This window comes from Erpetoichthys calabaricus, chromosome 3 (genome assembly GCF_900747795.2).
Source record: "Erpetoichthys calabaricus chromosome 3, fErpCal1.3, whole genome shotgun sequence".
Taxonomy (NCBI): domain Eukaryota; kingdom Metazoa; phylum Chordata; class Cladistia; order Polypteriformes; family Polypteridae; genus Erpetoichthys; species Erpetoichthys calabaricus.
The window spans coordinates 297,314,186-297,337,485 of NC_041396.2; the positions used below are offsets into that span (position 1 = coordinate 297,314,186).

At 42.9% G+C, this 23,300-nt stretch overlaps 1 protein-coding gene across 1 annotated transcript in view; it reads left to right on the top strand.

Moving 5' to 3' along the window:
* asb8 (ankyrin repeat and SOCS box containing 8) overlaps nt 1-22,924 on the top strand; it is a 53,751-nt gene extending 30,827 nt beyond the window's left edge. The window contains exons 3-4 of the mRNA XM_028825849.2: nt 21,957-22,061; nt 22,181-22,924. Coding sequence (XP_028681682.1) covers nt 21,957-22,061; nt 22,181-22,813 — 738 coding nt within the window. The 3' untranslated portion in view covers nt 22,814-22,924. The remainder of the gene's footprint in view (nt 1-21,956; nt 22,062-22,180) is intronic.
* Nucleotides 22,925-23,300: the final 376 nt, after the last annotated feature.

Consider the following 23,300-nt stretch of genomic DNA (forward strand, 5'->3'; position numbering starts at 1 on the left):
CTTTCCTGCTATCCACGCGCTCCTTCACCATGTCCCATAACCAGAAATCACAGGGTGTCAAATCAGGGGAGTGTGGAGGCCATGGCAATGGTCCTTCGACCTGGAAAGGTGTAGTCGAGATCAAAATAACCCTTTAGTGTTAACATAATTTTGACTCGCCCTGTATGTGTAGATTTAAGTATTTTTTTAATTTTTTTATTATCCAAAGCTTTCAACATGCAATTGTCTTTATAATTGTACAGGTAGAATAATGTCAGGTGAGATCATATGGTCGGAGTAACAGTTGTTTGAGCAGGCTTTGCTCACTTAAATGCATTCCTTGGCCATAACCCCCTTGTTAAGGGCAGTTTAAATCTTTGTGCGTTTTGACATTGCAGGATCTCAAAGTCGAGTATGGGCTCACAGTGCTGTAACAAATTTACAGGTAAAATAAAGTTTTAAAAAATATAAGGGAAAATCAAAACATGAAGGTAGTTTAATATAACAAATATACTGTAGGCTGATGCAAAATCACATTCACAATGGTTTATATTGGCGGTTCTCACACTGGGGTTCGCGGTCCCCGAAGCGGTTTCGGTGGGACAGTGAGAAATTATTGCATATTTATACTATTTATATTTTTATAATTATTAACCTTTACCATCTGAGGGGAAGTAAGTGACTGAGCTCCGTCTTTACCCCACCACCTAGACCTGATCACTAATCCGCTGTTCCATTATTCGCTGCCACTGCATTGTTTTCCTACCGTTATCGCTCGGCACAAACCAGCCCTTATTATTTTTATCATAGTCAAAAATTATCGATTCTTTCATAGAATCAAAACACTCGCGAACAGTTTTCGTATATTTTAGAAGCAAATAAGAGCGTCTGAAGGTGGATACAGATAATCAACAAACAACATATTTAAAAAAATTTTTTTTGTATTAAGTGGTCAACACAATTGGTTAATGCAAAGCAGATGCATCCATCCCATTAAAATTTTAACTTAAATTTAATAACTAAGATGTACGTAATATTTTCTGAATAAGTAATTGTCAAAAAATGTTTTATTCACAGCAGCCTGTACCTATGTAGTGCTGCGCAGTGGGTATGTGGCACCCTTGTGCAAAGTATTTGGCACCCCCAATTTTCTTGAAATATTGATTTTTTTTTTAATAAAAGGGACCGTGAGCCATCGAACAATTTTTAAAGGGACCGCCACGCAAGAAATTCTAAAGAAGTTTGAGAACCGCTGGTTTATATGTACAGTAATCCCTTGCTATATCGCGCTTCGACTTTCGCGGCTTCACTCCATCGCGGATTTTATATGCAAGCATATTTAAATATATATCACGGATTTTTTGCTGGTTTGTGGATTTCTGCAGACAATGGGTCTTTTAATTTCTGGTACATGCTTCCTCAGTTGGTTTGCCCAGTTGATTTCATACAAGGGACGCTATTGGCAGATGACTGAGAAGCTACCCAACCAGAGCGCGTATTACGTATTTAATAAAACTCCTCAACTATATTGTGAGCACGGGGGCTGTTCGCACCCCTAGAGGATACGGCTGCTCCTCAAAAAACGCTGAAAGATTACCTTCACATTGCTCTCTTCTTTGCTGGGCTTACATATGGCTGCTTTATCAAGTGATATGCTTCCTGCACGGTGCTTCACATACTTAAAAGATCAAACAGCACGGATTGATTACTTTTCTCTCTCTCTCTCTCTCTCTCTCTCTCTCTCTTGCTCTGACATTCTCTGTTCCTGACAGAGGGGGTGTGAGCAGGGGGGCTGTTCGCACACTTAGACCATACGGACGCTCGTCTAAAAATGCTGAAAGATTACCTTCACGTTGCTCCCTTCTGTGCAGCTGCTTCATGAAGCGACATGCTGCATGCTGCTTCGCATACTTAAAAGCTCGAAGGGCACGTATTGATTTTTGATTGTTTGTTTTTCTCTGTCTCTCTCTCACTCTCTCTGACATTCTCTGCTCCTGACGGAGGGGATGTGAGCTGCTGCCTTCCTTGCAACTGCTTTGTGCGGCGGTGCTTCGCAGACTTAAAAGCCAAACAGCCCTATTGATTTGTTTGCTTTTCTCTCTCTCTGACATTATCTGCTCCTGACGCGCACTCCTTTGAAGAGGAAGATATGTTTGCATTCTTTTAATTGTAAGACGGAACTGTCATCTCTGTCTTGTCATGGAGCACAGTTTAAACTTTTGAAAAAGAGACAAATGTTTGTTTGCAGTGTTTGAATAACGTTCCTGTCTCTCTACAACCTCCTGTGTTTCTGTGCAAATCTGTGACCCAAGCATGACAATATAAAAATAACCATATAAACATGTGGTTTCTACTTCGCGGATTTTCACCTTTCGTGGGGGGTTCTGGAATGCAACCCCCGTGATCGAGGAGGGATTACTGTAGTTCGAGGACTCACAGTGCAGCACAGTGCTCTGCCGTTAGTCTAGTTCAGGGGTGTCGAACTCCGGTCCATGTGGGCCGCAGTGGCTGCAGGTTTTCATTCTAACCATCTTCTTCATTAGTGACCAGTTTTTGCTGCTAATTAATTTATTTTGCATTAGTTTTAATTAACATGACTCAGGCCCCTTAGTTGTTTCTTTTTCCTTAATTAGCAGCCAAACAATAACAAGACACAAAAGAAGCTGCCACATGACCAGTTCACCTGTGCCCATCACACAATAGCTGAAAATAAAGAAAGATGAAGGTCTCAGTAAGGCTGATCTCTCAGGTCACCAAAACATATTGATGGCGTTCTTGGAAAAAACAGAAAATCAACAGTTTTGGAAATGTCTGCCATGGCAGAATGAGAGCAGCAACAAGCTGTGGAATTAAATAACGAGTTTAATTATGAGCAAGACTTGGCTTCAGTTTAAGAGATTGGTTGGAGTGAAATTGGTTGAGTTTGAAATCCCAATTTAGCTGGTCCTCTGTTGAAATGAAATGGAGTTTGAGGCCAGACTCAGCTTGTCATTTATTGGCTCACTTCAAATCTCATTTCTGTTTGGCTGTCATTTAATGAAAAAAAAGAATACATTCAGAGGACTAAATCCTTAAAAACAAGGCTATTAAAATGAAGGGAAAAGAAGATAATTAGCAGTGTAAACTGGTCACTGATTAAGAAAAGGGTTAGAATGAAAACCTGCAGCCACTGGGGGCCCTCCAGGTCCGGAGTTCGACACCGTGGTCTAGTTGAAGCCAAGGTCAAATGAACATGGATGCTCGACTATAGATCTGCACCATTGTTAAGCAGTGTACCGTAATGAGATCTCTTTGGACAGAGGGAGTAAACCCGGTGAGATTCACCAAAGGATTTTGGCTCAGTATGGAAGTGAAAACAGAATGACTCGACAAAAATTTTTGTGAATAGGTGGAAAGTTTTAAAGCAGGAAGAGCAAGTCTGACTGACTAAGCTTGATCTGGTCAATCAACATCACACACACAAGCCCACATTGACATGACGCATGCCTTCCTCAGAGAGCACCTACTCTAATTATTCCTGCACATCTGGATATCTGCTGTGGATCTACACATGTAATCGTGCATGTTGACTTGGGGCACCGTAAAGTTGGATATCCAAACAGCCTACTGATCTGCACAAGCCAACATCTTTTGGTGAACTAAAGCATGTTTCACTTTCTCTGCCCAAAGAAATCTCACTATGGTGTGCTTTTCAATGATTGTGTAACCCCACAGTGGAACTTCAATCTGCATTTGACTTTGGCTTCAACTAGATTTGACAGCAGAATGCTGCGTTGTGTGTTCGAACTACCCATAAGCCATTGCAGTTATGTTGTATTGCATCCATCTCTATCTGTTGTGGTTACTACATAATTTTTAAGTTGCCTTTACTTTACCATTTACCCTTGTACATATCATACACACAATTACAGATTATTGTTAAATGCCCTGTAAAACACTGCAGTTTTTCATTGATTAAAATAAATGAAACCTGACCTTATGATTGCCATAAATTTTATTGTTGAGGTCCATAGATGGTGGAGGAGAGGAAAACAAACTCCAGTCAGCAGCATCTAGGGAGAGTATAAACCTGGGGTCCGTGATCAGTTGGAATAGACAAAGTAACAGATAAAATCGGACACATCTAAATTGAGGAGACTCTGCCAAGTGGTTACCCATTGCCCCCTGAGAAAAGGATTATGGTGAGGGTAATGTTTTCAGAACTGAATGATTTTAAAAGTGTTGTCCCTCAGAGGTCTCTGCTGTAGCTGCTGATATCTCTCTTATTATCCATCCATCCATCCATTGTCTCCCGCTTATCCGAGGTCGGGTCGCGGGGGCAGCAGCTTGAGCAGAGATGCCCAGACTTCCCTCTCCCCGGCCACATCTTCTAGCTCTTCCAGGAGAATCCCGAGGCATTCCCAGGCCAGCCGGGAGACATAGTCCCTCCAGCGTGTCCTGGGTCTTCCCCGGGGCCTCCTCCCGGTTGGACGTGCCCGGAACACCTCACCAGGGAGGCGTCCAGGAGACATCCTGATCAGATGTCCGAGCCACCTCATCTGACTCCTCTCGATGCAGAGGAGCAGCGGCTCTACTCTGAGCCCCTCCCAGATGACTGAGCTTCTCACCCTATCTTTAAGGGAGAGCCCAGACACCCTGCGGAGGAAACTCATTTCAGCCGCTTGTATTCGCGATCTCGTTCTTTCGGTCACTACCCATAGCTCATGACCATAGGTGAGGGTAGGAACATAGATCGACCGGTAAATTGAGAGCTTTGCCTTACGGCTCAGCTCCTTTTTCACCACGACAGACCGATGCAGAGCCCGCATTACTGCGGACGCCACACCGATCCGCCTGTCGATCTCACGCTCCATTCTTCTCTAACTCGTGAACAAGACCCCAAGATACTTGAACTCCTCCACTTGAGGCAGGATCTCGCTCCCAACCCTGAGAGGGCACTCCACCCTTTTCTGGCTGAGGACCATGGTCTCGGATTTGGAGGTGCTGATTCTCATCCCAGCCACTTCACACTCAGCTGCGAACTGATCCAGAGAGAGCTGAAGATCACGGCCTGATGAATCAAACAGGACAACATCATCTGCAAAAAGTAGTGACCCAATCCTGAGCCCACCAAACCGGACCCCCTCAACACCCTGGCTGCACCTAGAAATTCTGTCCATAAAAGTTATGAACAGAATCGGTGACAAAGGGCAGCCCTGGCGGAGTCCAACTCTCACTGGAAACAGGTTCGACTTACTGCCGGCAATGTGGACCAGGCTCTGACACCGGTTGTACAGGGACTGAACAGCTCTTATCAGGGGGTCCGGTACCCCATACTCCCGGAGCACCCCCCACAGGATTCCCCGAGGAACATGGTCGAACGCCTTTTCCAAGTCCACAAAACATATGTAGACTGGTTCGGCGAACTCCCATGCACCCTCCAGGACTCTGCTAAGGGTGTAGAGCTGGTCCACTGTTCCGCAAAACAGTGTTCTCTCTTATTATATAAATTAAAATCCTGGGACGAGACGTGACTTTATCAGAGACATAATTTCAAGTCCAGCGAGGCGAGACTTTGTGCCAAGAGATTTACGGGGCCAGAAATAAAAGACAAAGAGTAGATGACAAAGTAGAACGTCGTAAAGAGGTTCAAAAACAAGCAGAATTTATTAGATAGATACTTTATTAATCCCAATGGGAAATTCACAAGAAAAAAAAACGTCTCCAGCGATTAGCACAAGCGCCTCAGGGTGCTGCGTTTGTAACTTAGCAACAGCAGAATGGATGTGAAAATATTACTGTGAAATAACGGAACAACAGAAAGATATTGAATATATGGACAATAGGTGATATGACATATTGTTCGGCTTTAAAGTTTTAAGTCAGAGACTTATAGATCGTCTAATTCAGGGGTGCCCAACTCCAGTCCTACAGGGCCGCAGTGTCTGCAGGTTTTCATTCTAGCCCTTTTCTTAATTAGTGATCTGTTTTTGCTGCTAATTAACTTCTTTTGAATTAGTTTTATTTGACTTGGTTTTTAAGAAATGTTTCCCTGAATTTCTTCATCATACATCTGAATTGCTTCATTTCTTTACTTAAATGGCATCCAAACAGAAGTGAAATGTGAAGTGAGGGAGCCAACAGAGGACCAACTAAGTCAGGGCCTCAAACTCCAACCAATTTCACTCCAAGCAGTTGCTTAATTAGGCACAGAGTCTTGTCATTAATTAAACCCGTTCTTTAATTCCATGGCTTGTTGCTGCTCTCATTGTGCAATGTCAGACATTTCTGAAATTGTGAATTTTCTCTTTTCTAAGAGCAGATCAGCTTTCCTGAGACCTTCACCTTTCTTTATTTTCAGATTTTGTATGACGGTTTGCTTGCCATGTTTTGGCTCATTTTGTATCTCATTATTGATTGGCTGCTAATTAAGGAAAAAGAAACAATTAAGGAGTCTGAGTGTTCAAGAGCAAGTCAATTACAATTAATTCAAAAGAATTTAATTAGCAGCAAAAACAGGCCACTAATTAAGAAAAGGGTTAGAATGAAAACCTGCAGCCACTGCGGCCCTCCAGGACTGGAGTTGGGCACCACTGGTCTAATTCGTGTTGCCGTCAGGGAAAAGTAGCGTTTCTTCCCAATCAAAAGGCCTATCTGCGAGAATGAAAAGATTTGTTATTTGGTGAAAGTGAAATCCACAAACACTACAGGCAAAATATCCAAATGTACAATAATCTGTTCACGTTTGCATCATTCAATGCTCAAAACGTAGATTTACACATTCAGGACCATATGCTATGAGAATCTGTAGTCCCGCAACAATTAAAGCTATGACAAGTTTAATTTCAAAGAAACCACAATTCGATTAGGTTTGTATTTACAAATCATGATCTACAAATCATGGTGGTGCGGACACATGCTGTGGCTTGGTGGCTCTCGGCTTTTGGGTTCGTTTTATTTGTAATTAAGTTTTTACTGTTGGTTAAACCACTCGAAGCATTAATCTAGTATGGGAGGGCTGATTTATTTAATATAGGGAAGCGGTTCGAGCTCCGCGCATCCCTAAGGCTGGACTTTATTCCACCAGAGGTACGGCAGACTACTGAGGCTTTTACCATTCACTCCCTGTGGCCGAGACGGTGGAGGAGACACCGTAAACAAAACCGGGGCAGAAGGAGCGGCCTACGTGCTAGGCTAACCCATACAGACCAGCTCTTCCCAGTCTCTTCCTCACTAACGCCAGGTCTCTCTGGACGAGATTCGGCTGAGGATCGCCTCACGTAGGGTGGACAGCTGTGTGGCGATTATTACCGAGACCTGGCTGGATAATAACATCCCAGACGCTGTGGTGGAGTTAGAGGGGTGCGCTCTGTTCTGGGCAGACAGGACTGCAACTTCCACCAAGTGTAAAGGTGGAGGGCTGGCGCTGTACATTAATAAATCCTGGTGTACAGCTACAAACATTATTGGAACATACTGCTCCTCCGACTTGGAATATCTGGTAGCGAAATGCAGACCATTCAAGATGGTAAGAGAGTTCTCCTCCATCGTGATAGTGGCTGTTTATATCCCACCGCGAGCTAACGCTAAATTAGCATTGGAAGCTGTACTGCCTGATTAGCAGACAAATGAATGCCAATCCAGACGTGGCTGTGATTGCGGCTGGTGACTTTAATCATGTAGAATTAAAAGCAGTGCTTCCCAAATTTTGAGGATTTATAAACTTTCCAACTAGAGACATTAGCATTCTGGATCAGGTTTATTGCAGCATCCCAGGAGCATACAAGGCTGTAGCAGCCCCACATCTGGGCATGTCGGACCACATCGCAGTGGAGCTGATCACAGCCTATACTCCCATGATCTGCAAGATGAAACCGACTTCCAGAACAGTGCAGGTATGGACTGAGGAGACATCTTCAGCATTACAGGACTGTTTTGAGCATACTGACTGGGGAGTGTTCAAAGAGGGCTCGGATCTAGAGGGATATACAGTTGTGCTTGAAAGTTTGTGAACCCTTTAGAATTTTCTATATTTCTGCTTAAATATGACCTAAAACATCATCAGATTTTCACTCAAGTCCTAAAAGTAGATAAAGAGAAACCAGTTCAACAAATGAGACAAAAATATTATACTTGGTCATTTTGTTTATTGAGGAAAATGATCGAATATTACATATTTGTGAGTGGCAAAAGTATGTGAACCTTTGCTTTCAGTATCTGGTGTGACCCCCTTTGCAGCAATAACTACAACTAGATGTTTCCGGTAACTGTTGATCAGTCCTGCACACTGGCTTGGAGGAATTTGAGCCCATTCCTCCGTACAGAACAGCTTCAACTCTGGGATGTTGGTGGGTTTCCTCACATTAACTGCTCGCTTCAGGTCCTTCCACAACATTTCAATTGGATTAAGGTCAGGACTTTGACTTGGCCATTCCAAAACATTCACTTTATTCTTCTTTAACCATTCTTTGGTAGAACGACTTGTGTGCTTAGGGTCGTTGTCTTGCTGCATGACCCCACCTTCTCTTGAGATTCAGTTCATGGACAGATATTCTGACATTTTCCTTTAGAATTCTCCGATATAATTCAGAATTCATTGTTCCATCAATGAAAGCAAGCCGTCCTGGCCCAGATGCAGCAAAACCGGCCCAAACCATGATACTACCACCACCATGTTTCACAGATGGGATAAGGTTCTTATGCTGGAATGCAGTGTGTTCCTTTCTCCAAACAGAACGCTTTCATTTAAACCAAAAAGTTCTATTTTGGTCTCATCCATCCACAAAACATTCTTCTAATAGCCTTCTGGTTTGTCCACGTGATCTTTAGCAAACTGCAGACGAGCAGCAATGTTTTTTTTGGAGAGCAGTGGCTTTCTCCTTGCAACCCTGCCATGCATGCCATTGTTGTTCAGTGTTCTCCTGATGGTGGACTCATGAACATGAACATTAGCCAATGTGAGAGAGGCCTTCAGTTGCTTAGAAGTCACCCTGGGGTCCTTTGTGACCACGCCGACTATTACACGCCTTGCTCTTGGAGAGATCTTTGTTGGTCGACCACTCCTGGGGAGGGTAACAATGGTCATGAATTTCCTCCATTTGTACACAATCTGTCTGACTGTGGATTGGTGGAGTCCAAACTCTTTAGAGATGGTTTTGTAACCTTTTCCAGCCTGATGAGCATCAACAACTCTTTTTCAGAAGTCCTCAGAAATCTCCTTTGTTCGTGCCATGATACACTTCCACAGACATGTGTTGTGAAGAGCAGACTTTGATAGATCAAAACTCAGGGTGCCCACTCACACCTGATTGTCATCCCATTGATTGAAAACACCGGACTTGAATTTCACCTTCAAACTAACTGCTAATCCTAGAGGTTCACATACTTTTACCACTCACAAATATGGAATATTCGATCATTTTCTTCAATAAATAAATGATCAAGTATAATAATTTTGTCTCATTTGTTTAACTGGTTTCTCTTTATCTACTTTTAGGACTTGAGTGAAAATCTGATGATGTTTTAGGTCATATTTATGCAGAAATATAGAAAATTCTAAAGGGTTCACAAACTTTCAAGCACAACTGTACATCCTCTGTCCTATCCTATGTGCAGTTCTGTACTGATGCTGTCCTGCCCATGAAGACCTTTAGGGTGTTTCCGAATCAGAAACCGTGGCTGGACATAATGGTGAGGTCCCTGCTTAAAGCCAGGTCAGGTGACAGGCTGGCATATAGCGAAGCCCGAAAAGGACTAAAAAAAAAAGAATAAATCTAGCAAAATACAGAGGAGTATTTTGATAACAACATCCCACAGAACATGTGGAAAGGCTTAAAGACCATAACGGATTATAAGCTATGACCCTAGTCTCCCTGACACCTTGAACAGTTTCTTTGCACGCTTTGATGCATCTAGCAGCAGGGAGACTGTACGTCCCCCTTGGCTGGAGGAGCAGCATCAGCCTCTAGTCCTGCAACTACACCAAGTGAGGTCCACCCTGAGGAGAATCCACACCAACAGAGCTGCAGGACCAGATAAGGTGTCAGGTAAGACAATGAAAATATGTGCTGATCAATTGGCAGGAGTCCTTCTGGACATTTTCAACTCTTTCTCTACAACTTACAGTGGTCCCTGTCTGCCTCAAATCCTCCACTATTGTGCCGGTGCCTAAAAAATCAGCGGTCACCTGCCTTAATGATTATGGCCCTGTGGCTCTGACCCCAGTGAATAATGAAGTGCTTTGAGAGAATCCTCCTAAAGTACATCAAGGATGCCATCCCTGCTGGATTTGACAACCATCAGTTCGCCTACAGGAGGAACAGATCTACAGAGGGTGCTGTCTCAATAGTACTTCACACAGACCTGACTCCTCTGCAGTGCCCTAACACTTATGTTAGGATGCTCTTCGTCGATTTTAGTTCAGTGTTTAACACTGTAATCCTGGACAAGCTGGTACAAAAACTTCATAATCTGGGTCTGGCCACATCGTTGTCTCTCTGGATCAGGGACTTTCTCACCAACAGGACTCAGGTGGTTAGAACTGGACATTATACATCAGCCACACTGGTTTTGAACACAGGCACGTCACAGGGTTGTGTGCTCAGCCCAGCACTCTTCACGTTATTTACGCACGATTGCTCTGCCATCCGTGGCACAAATATGGTTGTGAAGTTTTGCGGATGAAACGACCGTGGTGGGTCTCATATCGGACAATGATGAGACTCACTACAGAGAGGAGATCCAACACCAAGCACTATGGTGCTCAGCCAGCAACCTCCTCTTGAACACCAGCAAGACTAAAGCGGTCATCGTGGACTATAAGAGGTCCAGAAGAACAGCACATGCTCCTATATTCATACATGAGGAGGCTGTAATGTGTGTGAACAATATCAAGTTCTTGGGTATCCACATCACATCGGATCTGACCTGGTCTTTGAACACATCTCTCCTGGTAAAGAAGGCCCAACAAAAACTCTTGTTCCTCTGGAAGATGAGACGTGCTGGATTCTCCTCTCGGCTGCTCACAAACTTCTACAGATCCACTATAGAAAGCATTCTGTGTCACAGTATGACAGTGTGGTACAGCAGCTGCACAGCACAGGACAGGAAGGACTTGGCACGGGTGGTGAGAACAGCAAAGGGGATCGTGGGAAGTCCTCTTCTAGACCTGGACTCTGTATATGCTGGAAGGGTGCAGAAGAGGGCCAAATGTAATTGCTGCGGATCTCACCCATCCGGGAAATGGAGCGTTTGTACCACTGCCTTCGGGGAAAGCGGAACAGAAACATAAAAACACGTACTAGCAGACTGAAAGGCAGCTTTTTCCCCAGAGCTGTGAAGTCCATCTGCCCCTGCTGATACACACACACACACACACATTCATACATCTACCCCTGACCTGCCCCCCTGTAGACATACACACGCACTTTCCCTTGTAATCAAACACACACACTTGTATTCATCTTCTGCAGACCAATGCACACAGATCACTGGTCTCTGCAGGCGTACTACCTTAGCAAAAGTCTGGACTTGATGATGTTTTATTGCTGCTGTCTTTTATACTTATTATGCTTATTATTTATAGTGTATTGTGTATTTTAAGTATTCTTCCTTGAAGCAGAGTCCTACCAACAAAAAATTTCGTTATGTGTATACATAATGACAATAAAGAATTCTATCTATCTACAGTCATATGAAAAAGTTTAAGAACCCCTCTCAGCCTGCATAATAATTGACTCTCCTTTCAACACAAAAGATAACAGTGGTCTGTCTTTCATTTCCTAGGAACATCGGAGTACTGCGGTGTTTTCTGAACAAAGATTTTTAGTGACGCAGTATTTAGTTGTATGAAATTAAATCAAATGTGAAAAACTGGCTGTGCAAAAATGTGGGTCCCCTTGTCATTTTGCTGATTTGAATACCTGTCACTGCTCAATGCTGATTACTGGCAACACCAAATTGGTTGGAAGAGCTCGTTACGCCTTGAACTTCATAGACTGGTGTGTCCAATCATGAGATATAAAGGGATTTAAGGTGGTCAATTGCAAGTTGTGCTTCCCTTTGACTCTCCTCTGAAGAGTGACAGCATGGGATCCTCACAGCAACTCTTCAAAGATCTGAAAACAAAGATTGTTCAGTCTCCTGGTTTAGGGGAAGGCTACAAAAAGCTGTCAGTTTCAACTGTAAGGAATGGAATCAGGAAATGGAAGGCCACAGGCACAGTTGCTGTTAAACCCAGCAGGTCTGGCAGGCCAAGAGAAATACAGGAGCGGCATATGTGCAGGATTGTGAGAATGGTTACAAACAACCCACAGATCACCTCCAAAGATCTGCAAGAACATCTTGCTACAGATGGTGTATCTGTACGTCGTTCTACAATTCAGCACAATTTGCACAAAGAACATCTGTATGGCAGGGTGATGAGAAAGAAGCCCTTTCTGCACTCACGCCACAAACAGAGTCACTTGTTGTATGCAAATGCTCATTTAGACCAGCCAGATTCATTTTGGGACAAAGTGCTTTGGACTGATGAGACAAAAATGGAGTTATTTGGTCAGAACAAAAGCGCTTCCAAGAAAAACACCTGCTACCTCCTGTCAAATTTGGTGGAGGTTCCATCATGCTATGGGGCTGTGTGGCTAGTTCAGGGACTGGGGCCCTTGTTAAAGTCGAGGGTCGGATGAATTCAACCCAATATCAACAAATTCTTCAGGATAATGTTCAAGCCTCAGTCACAAAGTTGAACTTACGCAGCGGTTGGATATTCCAACAAGACAAAGACCCAAAACACAGTTGGAAATCTACAAAGGCATTCATGCAGAGGGAGAAGTACAATGTTCTGGAATGGCCGTCACAGTCCCCTGACTTGAATATCATCAAAAATCTATGGGATGGATGATTTGAAGCAGGCTGTCCATATTCAGCAGCCATCAAATTGAACTGAACTGGAGAGATTTTGTATGAAGAATGGTCAGAAATACCTCCATCCAGAATCCAGACACTCATCAAAGGCTATAGGAGGACAGCGTCTAGAGGCTGTTAGATTTGAAAAGGAGGCTCAGCTAAGTATTGATGTCGTATCTCTGTTGGGGTGCCTAAATGTATGCACCTGTCTAATTTTGTTATGATGCATATTGCATATTTTCTGTTAATCCAATAAACTTCATGTCACTGCTGAAATATTACTGTTTCCATAAGGCATGTCATATATTAAAAGGAAGTTCAGCCAATGAGAAACAAAAATCCAAAGAATTAAGAGGGGTTCCCAAACTTTTTCATATGACTGTATCTATCTATATTTATGATCACGGAGAAGCGATGCAACAAAGAATCGAAAGAGTTAAACAAAATTCTACAGCCAATAAGGGATACAAATCCATATGTCCAAAAGTATCGCACTTTACACAAAATTAATCTGAAAAACACGGACAAAGAAGTTTTTTCTTGGATTTTTATGAGAGAATTTCAAGTCACTTGAGACGAGATTTTGTGCCAAGAGATCTGAAAAGGTGTATACGCAAGAATTGAGATTTGTTGTTTGGTGAAAGTGAAATCCACAAATGCGAGCAGCAGAGCCGAGAAGTGGCTGGCACGTAGCACAGGCTGGGGGGTTGGCAAGCGTAGCAAGCAGGGGACGAAGTCCCCTAGGTTTTAATATACATGAACGATCTTGATAAGGTGTACCACCTTAGTGATTATGCTCTTAAGAGAAGGATTGTGGACTCACTACTGTTTATATCCAGGCTATGCACAGGTGATCAAGAAGGCTAATAGGATGTGGGGTTATATTTAGTGAGGACGTGGAATACAAGTTGGAGGAGGTTAAGCTTAAGCTTTATAACACACTAGTGAGGCCTCAGCTGGACTACTGTGTACAGTTTTGGTCTCCATATTTCAAAAAAGATACAGCAACATTAGAGAGTGTTAAGAAGAGCAACTAGGCTGATTCTAGGATTACAGGAGATGGCGTATGAGAAGAAATTTAAAGGAATTGAACCTTTTCAGTGTAAGCTAATGCTGATTTGAGAGGTGCAATGAATAAAGTGTATAAAATGTGTGCAGTGGATCTGTTGGACTTTAAGAATGTAGTTTTAACAAGAACACAGAGTTTGAAACTGAGCCTCACTTTCTCATTTTATTTTGATGTTCTTAGCATATGACTAGGTATCAGACGCTCAGATATCTTTCATCACATTTTGGAGTTGATTCTCTAGTTGAGGACTTATCAGTTATTTGTTATCCTTTCCATCAGTTTTCTGGTCAATAACAGGGCAATTATGAATAAGAGCTTATATATAAGGCATCAGGTATAAAACAGGAACCAACCCAGCTTTGCTATTCCATCACAAATGTATCCAACAGCTGGCACCAGAGCTGTGAAATTAGCCCAAACATAAGGTTTAAATATTCAAATTACATACATTCAGATATACTCAAACATACATTTGTTTTTTTCGTGTGCTTTTTATATACTTTTATTGTTATGGTAAAGGCTGCACTGACGGCCACATCAAGGACAAACACAAATGGCACAAAAAAAAAAAAATTTGGGCAACAAAATACAAGATAATAATACAAGAGGCATCAAAATCCCAAACATCTAGTACTGGCGGCTGGGTGCCAGATTCCTTTTCAGGAAAGCAAGCCATAAAATCAGCCACAAGAAAGAATTGAAATCTATACGAGTCATATGTGCTGACACCACTACATTATTATTATTTATTATATTCATAATTTTATCTGCAAATCATGGATTTCTTATGTTACTGTTGCATGGGTTCCGCTTGCAACACTCAGCTGGAATTTTGTGGTGTAAATCGTATTGACATGTCTTTCCTCCAAACGGGCACAAGCTGAACAGTTTTAGATCGGGAGGAATAAATAGTAAGACAGCGATAGGGCGAGAGCAGCAAGCAAAATAACCAAACAGATGAGAGGCAGCCAGGTCGAAGGTGGACTTGTTTTATTATTTTGGAAGGGTCCAGCAGGCAGCAACAGGGGTGTACAGTTCATGTCTGACATTTAGAATAAAAAGCCAGTCAGCACATATGGACTCGCCTAGAAAAGCGGGATCGTCGCAGTTCTAAATCAAGGTCTACCCGGTGTGTTTAATTTTTTTTTTTTATCCGTTACGGAGGCTGCAATATTTTTAAAAAAGATAGCCAGAATATTTTTAATTATACCTCATTGTTTTAGGCATTACCTGTTAAACCAACAGGCTTATAAGACGGAGACTAATTGTGGGACAAGGTGTGTTGAGCTCTTTAAAGTAAAATCTGAATTTTGACAGTTATTTTCCATTTGCTTTAATGAGAATGTCTTAGCATTACACAACAGTCAAAAGATTTCTGGTTTCAGAGTGATTCGGTACAGAACCGGATGCAAACACGACATATTTTTAGGGCAAAGGAGAAGTGTCCAGAAAAACTGCTCCCAATATTTAGAGTTTTAAGTGCAGAGCAGCGGGGAGAGGACGGAAAAAAAGTTAAGGGGTCTGGCTGTCTGCCTTGATATGCGCCTGAGGTAAAGCAAACCATCTGAATCCTTCCCTCAATGAGAGATTTGATTTTTTGTATTTCTAATAAATTTGCAAAAATTTCTAAAATCTTTACAGTTTCATTCTAGTGTATTGAGTGTTTAATGAGATCTTCCTCTCATATATTTAACATGAAATACAGTATGTAGTACACGTGTGTTTACTGTATATCTGTGTTGCATACTATGTATACTTTGTGTGTGTTTAGGGGTCTTGTTATTGACAACAGTTTAGAGAAGACGTGCAAGTACAAGTGTCGCTGAGTAGACATGAAAACAAATGCCTTAACTTGAATATTCAGATTTGTACTTTATTTAGAAAAATGCAAGATGTCCCAGTGTTGTGTGCACTCGTCTTCATCTCTTGAATTCCTCGACACTGCACTTGGTTTGTCCTGGGAGTAAACAAAATCCAAACAAGGTGTTGCCAGGCGCTCCTCAATGCCAGCTGGGAGCAGACTCGTGTGGTGTTTGGTGGGTCAAGCACCTCCACTAATCCTGATCAATTCTAAGTCTCTTGAAATTCTTACTTGGTTTTTATCCTTTTTTTTTTTTAAATTAAAGATGCAGCAATTTTAGTTTTGTTTTTATTTATGAAATTAATAAATCTGGGGTTCAAGTCATCATTAAAAATGGGCATGGCTTAGGGGTGGAGTGGTGGCTCCGAGGCTTAGGATCTGTGCTGGTATCCAGAAGGTTGCCGGTTCGAATCCCTGTCACTGCCAAAAGAGATCCTACTCTGCTGGGCCCTTGAGCAAGACCCTTAACCTGTAATTGCTCCGGGGGTGCTGTACAATGGCTGACCCTGCGCTCTGACCCCAAGGGTTATGCGAAAACTAACAAATTCCTAATACAAGAAATTGTATGAGTCGAAATAAAGAACCAAAAAAAAAAAAAAAGATATATTTAAGGGTATATTTTGCAAAAGCATTAGGACGTTTTTCTTCACACAGACAACCGCAGACAGATGGAATAAGTGACCAAGTAGTGTGGGAGACAGAAGGACTTTACAATACAATTTATTTTTATATAGCTCGAAATCGCACAAGAAGTGCTGCAATGGGCTTTAACTGGCCCTGCCTCTTGACAGCCCCTCAGCCTTGACTTTCTAAGAAGACAAGGAAACAACCCTTGTAGGGAAAAAATGGAAGAAACCTCAGGAAAGGCAGTTCAAAGAGAGACCCCTTTCCAGGTCGGTTGGGCATGCAGTGGGTGTCAATAAGAAGGGGGTCAATACAATATAATACACAGAACAGAACACAAGTAATCGTCAATAGTGTATAAAAATATTACAAGTACGGAGCAGAATTTAACAATAGATGATCTCACATAATACATTTTGGATTTAGGGACTATCAAAACTTGAACGTGATGTTATTTTAGAAAAATTAAGTGGATAGGACTGGCGAGCTTGCTTGTTTAGATTGTTCTAATGTTCTAGTGCTTAGGCCGTTACATTATCTCATACATTTAAAAACAAAAGCCATTCAAAATTGATCAGAAGTGTATCTTTTCAATTTCAAGGCACTTACTACCATTAAAATCACGGGATGGTCAATTGCTGTTTATAAAGCTTTTAGAGGGAGTAGTAGCAATAAATACAGTAGAAAACTGATCTGATATTCTCACATTTATCATTTTCCCACATCTAACATTAATTTAGATACTATAGGGGGGAAAAAAAAAATCTCTTGTCTGGGAAAGCCTGGGTTCATAGTGTAGCAAAAAGAGATTTGTTAGGGAAAACTTTCTGCGAGTTAGGGCGCGATTTCTGAGTTTACCTGGCCTGTATGTGGCACTGGCCTGTCGCGCTCGCTCGCTCGCTCTCTTTCTCTCTGTCTCTGTGTCTTTCTGTCTCTGTCTCTGTGTGCGTCTCTCCCTGTGGCTCTCTGTGTCTCTCTCTCTCTCTGTGTGTCTCTCTCTCTCTCTCTCTCTCTCTTTGTGCCTCTCTCTCTGTGTCTGTCTCTGTCTCTCTCTTTGTCTGTCTGTCTGTCTCTCTCCGTCTCTGTGTCTTTTTCTCTCTCTCTCTCTCTCTCTTTGTGCCTCTCTCTCTCTGTCTGTGTCTCTGTCTGTCTCTGTCTCTCTCTTTGTCTGTCTGTCTCTCTGTGTGCCTCTCTGTCTGTCTCTCTTTCTCTGTCTCTCTCTCTCTGTGTCTCTGTGCATCTATCTGTCTGTCTCTGTCTGTGTGTGTCTCTCCCTGTGTCTCTTTCTCTCTCTCTCTACGTCTCATTGTATCTCTCTCTGTTTTCATTTTTATGCTGATGACACGCAGGTTTCTGCTCCTTTCTGTAATTAATTGGTTGCCAAATTGTCTTGAAGAACTAAGGGCCTGGATGGCTGACAGTTTTCTTGGTCTAAATCTAAATAAAATGGAAGTGCTGATAGTTGGTCCTTCAGCCGAAGCTCAGATTGGTTGTGAACTTCTTGACTTTTTCATGGATTTTTTTGCAAACCTCAAGTTTGGAATCTTGGGGTTATTTTTGATAGTAACCTCTTCTTGCCTGAAGGTGAGACCTGAGTTGCCTCGAAATAATGCATATTGCATTATTTTTAGTTAGCCAATAATAGGTGTCATTTTGCTTGACTTCTCACTACATTCATTCATGATGGCTAACACGGTACAACACCCTACTACTACAGCTTAATTACTGTAACTCATTGTATTCTGGGATCAGTAAATCCCTGATATTCGGGTGTAGTTGATTCAGAATGCTGCAACTTTTTTGGTTTGGGCAAAAACGTTTGCCTCTGAATCTCCAAGTTTAGCCTCTTTACCTGGGCTGCCAGTTAGCATTAGAATTGATTTTAAAATTTTGCTGCTGGTTTTGAAATGATTACATGGGTATACTCCTGACGATTTATCTGAATTGTGGTGTTATACACTTGGCCATCCAGAGAGCTTAAATCTACCAGTCAGTTTGAGGGTCCCCAAGAGACCACTAAATGCAAAACTAAGGAGAAGCGGGCTTTTGTCAGTGCTGCACCTTGTCTGTGGACTTCTTTACCTTCTTACATGAAGGAGTCACCTTCAACTAAACTGTTTAAAACTAACCTGAAGATGCAGTTCTGTTCCCTAGCTTTCCGTGACCTTCAGTGATACTGATGGTTCCCTCCTCGTAGTCATTTGTTTTATTTTACCACTGGTTGTATTGTTTTATTCTATTTATTTTATTTTTGTTGTATATTTTAAGGGTGGCGCAGTGGTAGCGCTGCTGCCTCACAGTTAGGAGACCCGGGTTCGCTTCCCTGGTCCTCCCTGTGTGGAGTTTGCATGTTCTCCCCGTGTCTGTGTGGGTTTCCTCCCACAGTCCAAAGACATGCAGGTTAGATGCATTGGCGATCCTAAACTGTCCCTAGTGTGTGTGTGTGTGTGTGTGTTTGTGTGTGTGTGTGTGCCCTGCGGTGGGCTGGCGTCCTGCCCGGGGATTTGTTCCTGCCTTGTGCCCTGTGTTGGCTGGGATTGGCTCCAGCAGACCCACGTGACCCTGTGTTAGGATACAGCGGGTTGGATAATGGGTGGATGGATGGATAAAGATAAATGGAGAAGAAAAAGAAATGGGAAGAGAATCTACTTCCTCAGTGCTTTAAGAGCTTATTCTAAAATGTTATTGATCAGATCCTGCCAGGTTTTGAAAAAGTTCTGCACAGATCCTCTGAGAATTTGACTTTTTCCAATTTCAAATAATATAAAACATCAGTTACCCACTGACTTAAAAGAGGAGAGTTAGGATTCTACTTTGGACTGTGGGAGGAAACCCATGCAGACACGGGGAGAACATGCAAACTCCATGCAGGGAGGACCTGGGAAGCAAACCCGGGTCTCCTAACTGCGAGGCAGCAGCGCTACCCACTGCGCCACCATGCCACCCCCTTATCTTTATCCACCTATTAAACTCATCAATCTATGTATTTTTACAAGCTTTAAGTTTTACTCTGTTGGCCATGCTGTCTTTCTTCGGGCTGGGTATTGATTTGTTTTCAATCCTATTTTTTGTAAAAATTGATCTATTTGTATGGAATGATTACAATAAAATCAATAAAATTATAAAAAAAAAAAAATTAAAAACATTACACTGTATCCGCATCCACCTTATTCGCCGGATCTGGCACCATGCGCCTTCTGGCTGTCCCCCTAAATTGAAAATGACCATGAAAGGCAAACGATTTCAATCCATTGAGGACATCCAGGCCGCCACGACAGCCCAACTAAAGACGCTCTCGAAATGAAAACTTCCAGGACTGCTTCGCAAAGTGGCAGGAGCGTTGGGATGAGTGCACTCAAAGTGGAGGAGAGGATTTTGAAGGTGACTTGTAGTTGGAAATCTTTTTTTTTTTTTTATTTTATTTAAACATTCACCGTATTTTTTGATCACACCTCGTATGTCTAATATTTGATGCAACTGTTCTTGCATTTATTATTGTATCTCATGAAGTAAGTCATGAGCCTGGAACAGGGGAGAGTCCCAAGGCTTTGGAAAACATCTTGCATCACCCCAGTCAGTCCCAAAGGTATCAAGTCCTAGTGAGCTGAATGACTTCCGGCCTGTTGCTCTGACGTCACATGTGATGAAGACCATGGAGAGGCTGCTGCTTCACTACCTGAGGCCACAGGTCTGCCACGCCCTCGACTCTCTGCAGTTCAGATACCAGGAGAAGGTGGGAGCGGAGGATGCCATCATCTATATGGTACACCAATCCCTCTCTCACTTGGACAGAGGCAGTGGTGCTGTAAGAATTATGTTTCTGGACTTCTCTAGCGCCTTCAACACCATCCAACCTCTGCTCCTTAGGGACAAGCTGACAGAGATGGGAGTAGATTCATACCTGGTGGCATGGATCATGGACTATCTTAAAGACAGACCTCAGTATGCGCGTCTCAGGAACTGCAGGTCTGACATTGTGGTCAGCAACACAGGAGCGCCACAAGGGACTGTACTTTCTCCGGTCTTGTTCAGCCTATATACATCAGACTTCCAATACAACTCAGAGTCCTGCCACGTGCAAAAGTTCGCTGATGACACTGCTATCGTGGGCTGTATCAGGAATGGGCAGGAGGAGGAGTATAGGGACCTAATCAATGACTTTGTTAAATGGTGCGACTCAAACCACCTACACCTGAACACCAGCAAAACCAAAGAGCTGGTGGTGGATTTTAGGAGGCCAAGACCCCTCATGGACCCCGTGATCATCAGAGGTGACTGTGTGCAGATGGTGCAAACCTATAAATACCTGGGAGTGCAGCTGGATGATAAATTGGACTGGACTGCCAATACTGATGCTCTGTGCAAGAGAGGACAGAGCCGGTTATACTTCCTTAGAAGGCTGACGACCTTCAACATCTGCAATAAGATGCTGCAGATGTTCTATCAGACGGTTGTGGCGAGCGCCCTCTTCTATGCGGTGGTGTGCTGGGCAGGCAGCATTAAGAAGAGGAAAGACGCCTCACGCCTGGACAAACTGGTGAGGAAGGCAGGCTCTATTGTTGGCATGGAGCTGGACAGTTTGACATCTGTGGCGAAGCGACGGGTGCTGAGCAGACTTCTGTCAATCATGGAGAATCCATGGCATCCACTGAACAGGATCATCTCCAGACAGAGGAGCAGCTTCAGTGACAGACTGCTGTCACCGTCCTGCTCCACTGACAGACTGAGGAGATCGTTCCTCCATCACACTATGCGACTCTTCAATTCCACCCGGGGGGGTAAACGTTAACATTAAACAAAGTTATTGTCTGTCTGTATACCTGCATTGTTATCACTCTTTAATATTGTTTTTTTGTATCAGTATGCTGTTGCTGGAGAATGTGAGTTTTCCCTTGGGATTAATAATCTATCTATCTATCTATCTATCTATCTATCTATCTATCTATCTATCTATCTATCTATCTATCTATCTATCTATCTATCTATCTATCTATCTATCTATCTATCTATCTATCTATCTATCTATCTATCTATCTATCTATCTATCTATCTATCTATCTATCTATCTATCTATCTATCTATCTATCTATCTATCTATCTATCTATCTATCTATCTATCTATCTATCTATCTATCTATCTATCTATCTATCTATCTATCTATCTATCTATCTATCTATCTATCTATCTATCTATCTATCTATCTATCTATCTATCTATCTATCTATCTATCTATCTATCTATCTATCTATCTATCTATCTATCTATCTATCTATCTATCTATCTATCTATCTATCTATCTATCTATCTATCTATCTATCTATCTATCTATCTATCTATCTATCTATCTATCTATCTATCTATCTATCTATCTATCTATCTATCTATCTATCTATCTATCTATCTATCTATCTATCTATCTATCTATCTATCTATCTATCTATCTATCACGTAACTTAAGACTACCCTGAATTAGGGCAGCGTATGCTCACTCAGACTGTTTTCTGATTGTTGCTCCCCACTTTTTGTCTCTTGTTTCATAGGGAGCCGACATCAATTGTATGCATGGCACCCTGAAGCCGCTGCACTGTGCCTGCATGGTGTCTGACGCAGACTGTGTGGAGCTTCTGCTGGAGAAAGGTGCTGAGGTATGGGGTGTTAACTAATCTCTTAAGCAAGTTCGGAATGGTGAGCTCTTGTTCAGAAGGGGGCATTTAAGGTGCGCTTTTTAAACAATTAATTTTCCTCATCTTTCTTGCTTACCTAGGTGAATGCCCTGGACGGGTATAACCGCACGGCTTTGCATTACGCTGCGGAGAAGGATGATGGATGCGTGGAGCTGCTGCTGGAGTATGGAGCTGATCCCAATGCCTTAGATGGTAATAAAGACACTCCACTTCACTGGGCTGCTTTTAAGGACAATGCAGAGTGTGCACGGACCCTGCTAGAGAATGGCGCGGCCGTTAACAGTCGGGACTACAATGAGGACACTCCTCTGAGCTGGGCAGCCATGAAGGGCAACTTGGAGAGCGTACGCGTGCTCCTCGACTATGGGGCCCAAGTGCACGTGACAAACCTCAAGGGCCAGACCCCCATCTCGCGCCTCGTGGCACTGCTGGCTAGAGGTCTGGGCACTGAAAAGGAAGAGGCCTGCCTGGAACTGCTATACAGAGCAGCTGGACACTTTGAGCTGCGCACCAATGGAAGCCTGCCCCGTGAGGTAGTGCGGGACCCCCAGCTGTGTAGTCGGCTCATGGCTCTGTGTACATGTCCCGGCAGTCTGCGGACCTTATCCCGCCATGCGGTCCGCCAGTGTCTGGGAGTACAGTTCCTACCGGAGGCAGTCAAACAGCTGCCCTTACCCGAGACTGTCAAGGACTATTTGCTTCTGTTGAGCTGATGCCCTCTGTGGCTGACTTTGCCAGCCTGTACTCTCAGGTGGAAAATAAAAGTCTGGGAATATTTGTTCCAGTGGGCTGCTTAATAAACACTCCTCTAGCATTTTCATTCACTTTCAGACATTGATTTATAGTTCAGAATCTGAGGGTTGTGTCCAAGCTGGAAAGGACTAGCTGCTCATTTCGCCTTCTAGTACGGCTTTGGCCTTGTGTGGAGAGTTTGCTGCTTTCAGTTTCTGAGTGGCATTGTGCTCATCCATCCATTGTCTGAACCTTCTTATCCAGAGCAGGATCATGGAGAAGCTGGAGCGTATCTCCACAAGAATCAGATGCAAGGCAGAACAATACAGTTACTTATTTTTATGAGTGTGTGCAAGTATGAGGGCACATATGGCTTTGATTTTCAACACCTTAGCTTTCTTGACCAACAGTTACAGCGTGAACACTGACTTCCAAGGGAGTGGGAATTGAGAGTCCGTAAATCAATGG